This window comes from Pteropus vampyrus, unplaced genomic scaffold, assembly GCF_000151845.1.
Source record: "Pteropus vampyrus isolate Shadow unplaced genomic scaffold, Pvam_2.0 Scaffold270, whole genome shotgun sequence".
NCBI lineage: Eukaryota > Metazoa > Chordata > Mammalia > Chiroptera > Pteropodidae > Pteropus > Pteropus vampyrus.
Genome location: NW_011889051.1, coordinates 619,572 through 625,215, shown reverse-complemented (window position 1 = coordinate 625,215; position 5,644 = coordinate 619,572). Strand labels below are relative to the sequence as shown.

The 5,644-nt window shown below is 40.6% G+C and overlaps 1 protein-coding gene across 2 annotated transcripts in view; it reads left to right on the top strand.

The window, feature by feature from the left end:
* Positions 1–5,644, top strand: part of PCP4 (Purkinje cell protein 4) — a 66,689-nt gene that overhangs the window by 32,593 nt on the left and 28,452 nt on the right. Inside the window, exon 2 of one of the 2 annotated variants that reach the window (XM_023520520.1) lies at positions 465–516. The exons of the other annotated variant lie outside the window; for it this stretch is intronic. Within the exon in view, the coding sequence (XP_023376288.1) occupies positions 465–516 (52 nt within the window). The remainder of the gene's footprint in view (positions 1–464; positions 517–5,644) is intronic. 2 annotated transcript variants of the gene reach the window in all.

Below are 5,644 nucleotides of genomic sequence, written 5' to 3'. Positions count from 1 at the left end.
AAACAAACAAACAAAACAACAAACTCAACAATAAGAGAAATCTTGAATATCAACATAGAATTTTCTTAGTTGATTAAAAATTATTTAAAAATAAGACATTGGACTTTATGGTTGGGATGAGAACGTAGCAGTGTTTGGCTTCCGTTGCTAGTTCTGATCTTCTCACGTTCGGCCCAAACCCTTTGCTGTTGTATCATATTTTTGACAAGGTTATGCTTCATCACAAATGTCATCCCATCTGGTTGCCCTTGATGTGGACAAGGGTGGCAGTCTTGCAACTTCAGTAGATCTTTTCTTGGGTTGGTCTTTTCCTGGTCTCATGAGCCCCTCGTTTTAACCATCTGAGTTAAAGTAACATAGAACTTGATATGATGCAAGAGATATTTGAAACAATAAAAGAGAAGAAAATCATTCTGAATATATCTGATACCAATTTCTCTCTCTCTTTTTTTTTATGCCTTTAGCGACAAGGTGCTGGGGCCACCAATGGGAAAGACAAGACATCCGGCGAAAATGGTAAGATGAAATGAATAGTCCAACTATTTGCTTTTTTCCCACCTGCAGCCTTGGGCACGTGGCAGGTGTGGATCATGAAATCGCCTTACTATATATGTCTGCGCTTCGGTTTAGAGTGGATTTTGGCAATTGTCAGTGAGCCCCGCGGTCTGGTTTTATAAAGAAAACCGAGCTAGCTAAGTGTAGTGATAAGAACAGCTTCCTCCCCAAAGGAGGACTCCCATTTTGGGCAACATGATAATTACAATGCAAATATAGTTCTCTGCTTTCTTCATTAGGGTTGGTGAGAATCAGCCGAGTTGTTGTGAGGATAAAAATAAGATCAAATGAGATAAGTGCTTTGAAAACTGTGAAGCACTCAACTCCTTGAAGGAGGTTTTAAAATCTGCTTCAGCCCTCCCTGTGCACGGAGCACAGCGCTGGTCCCAGGGGAGGTGCAGGACCATGAGTGTCCCTGCTGTCATTCACCAGCAAGTAAAAATATATAGCAGAGACCAGAGCAGTTGCCACCCGCGACTCCAGTCTCCACGTTGGCCTTAAATTGTAGGAATGATCATATTTTCTGGATGAGGAAACTGAGCTTGGAGCGGAGGAGCTAGGACGTGAGCACGGATAGGAAGAAGATGGACTTGAAGGAGACAGAGCGGGGTGTGAGCCCAGCTCCCCAGTTTTAGGGGTCGTGATAGGGGATGGTTTGCAACAGTGAAAAATCCCGGGTAAGCACCGAGGACTGTAGACGCGGTGCTGGTGAGGTTAGATTCTGGGTGCTCTTACTTTTTATTAATTATAAAAAACTCACTTTTTGTGGAAAACTAGTCTCACTTCTAACCGCGCGGGATTTCAGTGGGAGCCCGCTCATCTAGTTGTGGGTGATGCCAATCTCACACACCGGCCGTAATAACTCCTACGGAGTCTCAAGGCTCCGTCCACTTTGGATGGTCTGTCCTGAGTCTGAGCCGGGACCTGAGCAAGACTCGAGTACTAGAATGTTCCTTTGTACAGCACTCATCTGTGCCCTGCTGACTCACCCATCTGTTTCGGGCCTTCCTATTAGATAGGGTCAGTATGGTGACCTCTGGGGTGAAAGGTCATTACATTGGCTTTGGTGCCCAAGAATGTTCTGATCAGCGGTGGCGGGGAGGGTGGAGAGGGAAATGAGTTCTTGGCAAGCCCTTCACGATGCCCGGGGTTCTCCCTGTGTCCTCCGTGTGAGCTGGGGAAGGAGGAACTGCCCTACAGATGTGTCCCGATGGCCCTGGTTCTTAGATTCACATCCATCTCTCCAACGGTGTGCGCTTCACTGAACTTCATGACCTCAGAACCGTGGGGTCTTGTGGAGTCTTGTGGGGTCTTGTGGGGTCTTATAGCCAGAAGACTCCCCAGAGACGCTGTCCTGTAGCATGTCTACAAGCTTTTTCCTTCACCACTTCTTTCCATTCCTAAAAGTTCGTGACATTTCCCAGAAACTTTTGTTTATGTCGGTTATATCTATCGATGGTTCCCATATTAGAAATTAAAAGAGACATTCGTGAAAGCTTTTCTTATGCACTCATTCGAAATAAGTTTATCACCCTATGACATGTTAAAATAAATAACATTTAAACATGAAAAGCAATTACATTTTCCAAAACAGGAGAAAAAAAACATTCAGTGAAAGAGTAGCAATGTTTGACATTTTTGCCAATCGCTTTCATTTCTGGAGCAATAGAAGACAACCGCCTCCGCTTTTAGTCTTTTATAATGTCACGGGTCGTGTGGCCTCTGGAAAATTCCACTGTGAACTAGTGAGAGAATGAGATTTAAAAAAAAAAGCAAACAAACAAACAAAAGTCTTAGTCCTCTGAAAATTAATTTTGATTGTGGGTTCCTCGCCCACACTTTGAGAATGCTGCTCTAGCGTAAGTAACTCCCGCAAAGATCACACGCGGTGGTGGCCGGGACAGTCTGGGTCCCTTGTGTTTGACGCCTCTGCTACCTGGCTTTACCTGACATTCCACTGGTCTTTGCAGAGTGTCTGCATGCTCAGAGCTTTACACCCAAGGGAACGGTCAGAGTTTACAGAAGACACCACCATTTTCTGCCATTTCAAGGCATGGAATTTCTTTCAGCTAAAATCGATCCGTTCTAATGACGACTGAGTGTGTCTTTCTGGAGGGATAAAAATTAATTGAAAGGAAAAGTTCAAGATGCTATGGATAAAGCTTTTTTTAAAATATAATTCTAGATATTAGAAGATATTCACTTTTGAGTAGAAAAAAGGGATATTTAGAATTAGAGATTATTTGATAGTTATAGAATAATGATGCTGTATAAAATCAAATTATTATCAACATGTACTTTAATTTCAGACAAAACTGCTCATGTATAGTATATGTACATGATATTTTATTATAATATTAAGTTTGTGCTTTTGCCTCTAAAAATAAACAAGGACAAAAGTCAGTAACAACCAACAAAGACTGGGCTAAAGACTTCTAGGAGTGGTCTAAAAGACATTTTCCTAGAAAACTAAGTTGCTTAATTTTTTAAACTTAAATTTATAAGATGAGAAGATCATCTCAGAATTTTTTTAAAGCTAATAATACATTCCATTGAAATTCAAATTATTTTACTTTGTCATCACAGGTATCTAGAGAGAGCTTTTATCTTAATGTATATTTCTTACTAATACAGATGAAGCTGCCTACATGTGTTGAAGGAGCAGGGACCCATGAGAATAGAAATATGAAGCAGAGAACATCAAAATGTTATGAGTTTGGATAGTAGTCAATTAGGCCCAAATTTTATTAGTCATCTACAAGTCAAAGTGTTCTTATTTCAAATATTGTAAATTTAAGTTAAGTCTCCATCTGGCACTTAGAGCATGAAGACTATGGGAGTGAATTATGAGTGCCTTGAAACTGTAATTTGGATCAGGGAAGACACAAATCAGGTCCATTAAAACTCCAGTGTGATCTAAATTCTAGGGCTTCATTGGAATTTGGTTGTATTAAGTATTATCTCAAGAGGGCCATTTGCTGGGAATCTAGATTCTCATAATTCCAAGATTTGTTTTTGTAGTTCTTGCCATGGTATTTATTGATGTGAAATATGACATTTATCCACTCCATATCCAGAATGCCCCTCACTTTCCAAGACGGCAAGCTGTGAACACACAACCCAGCAACTCTGATATTCCTCATTTCATCTGCAGTGTGGAGATAAGTTTTTCAGAAATATTAGGGTTATTCGTATTTTTTTTAATTAAAAATAAAGTCATTAAGATCTTGGTGGTTCAGAGATTTTCATTCCCATGTGGACAAAGTACCTTCATTATTTGATTAGTTCAAGCCAAGAACTTCATTCGTTCTTTGATATAATGCCCTACTTGGGTGAAACAGTAGTTTATCGCTTCAGTTACGACTCATCTGCATTCAGTTCAAACATGTTTATAGACATAGACACAACCATCTGAATCTAGATGATTTGCCATCAATTACCAATTTGGAGACAATCAAAAGATTCTTTTGCAAGGCAATAATTTTGCTGGATGTTTTAATCTGTATCTTGATGTTCATCATCCAGAGAGACTCTGAGAGTTAAAATTTTTTATCGACATACAAAAGTCAGAAAATACTGAAGGGAGAGTAGCTACTGGGAGACTTCCAATCCTAAGGAAAGATTTATGAAAAATGAGCCTCCAACTGAGCTTACTTTCAGAGCTTGGAGGCTTAGCCAAGCTAAATTGGATTTCTAAAATGGGAAAGGATTTCTCCTGACTTAGTGCGCTGGGATACATTTGTTTCCAAAAGGCTCTGTCTTTGGAGATGAAAGGCATAGATGCACCTGATTTTGGTAAAAGAATCCCCTCCAGAGCAGGCTAGAGGTGAATACCCAGAAGGCAGGTGTTATCCTGAGCCTCCTCGGGGGCTCACTGTTTCTCTGAGGTGTGAGTAGCTGAGCAGACACACTCAGGCACCATGCTTGAGTAGGGGTGCCCGTATTTTTGGGAACAGATTGTGGCTTGAGTAATGGCTACCTGGTGTGAGGAGATGCCAGGAGCTCACAGATTGAGTTTGCTTCGATATGATTATATGATTGCTCACAATGAATAATATCAAACGTTGTCATACTGAGTATTTGCCTCTTCTTGTTTTGAAAAAGACCAAAAACCATAGAAGTTTAAGTTTATCTCACTTTCGAATTTGGGGAACACACACAGAGACACACACACGAACATTGTGGTTTTGTGTTTCTCTGTCTAGTAGGTGGAGAGATTGACTGAGAACAACCTTCATTCACAGACAGATAGGTAGAGTACTAATGTGAGCATGATTTTTCAAATAAGAAATAAAAATCCATATTAATTCCCAAAGCACTTTGCCCCCTTCACCCTTTTCGGCTCCAGGGTCACCCAATATTTATTGAAAATTTTCTTTTTGATGTTCTTGGTGCATAATGATCTTTCCATAGCTATGAAGTCTTGGGCAGATTTATTTTATTTTATATTATTTTTGAAAATTACGGTTGACAGTCAATATTATTTTATATTAGTTTCAGGTGTACAGCATAGTGATTAGACGTTTATATAATTGATGAAGTGATGCCCCCATTCGTCTAGTAGCCACCTGGCACCACACATAGTTACAACAGTATTATTGACTATACTCCCTAAGTTGTACCTCATATCCCCATGACTATTTTGTAACCACCAATTGGTACTTCTTCATCCCCTCATTTTTTAACTCAGCCCCTCTACTCCCCTCCCATCTGGTAACCATCAGTTTGTTCTTTGCGTCTTGAGTTTTTTTCTGTTTTTTTTTTTGTTTGTTTGTTGTTGTTGTTGTTTCTTTTATCTTAGATTCCACATATAAGTGAATCATATGGCGTTTGTCTTTCTCTGTCTGACTTATTTCACTGAGCACAAGACCCTCTAGGTCCATCCATGTTGTCGCAAATGGTAAGATTTCATTCTCGGGTTTGCCTAGGAGACATTTGATCTGTCGCCGCTCCTTGGTTTGGGGAAGTGTGTGGGGTGAGGTCTCATGTGGGCAGGTGGAACAGCAGCGTGGAGCGAGATGGAATCAGACGGATCCAGGAAACAAGGCTACTGACGCTATCACACCTGGGAGAGAGGGCGGCACCGGTG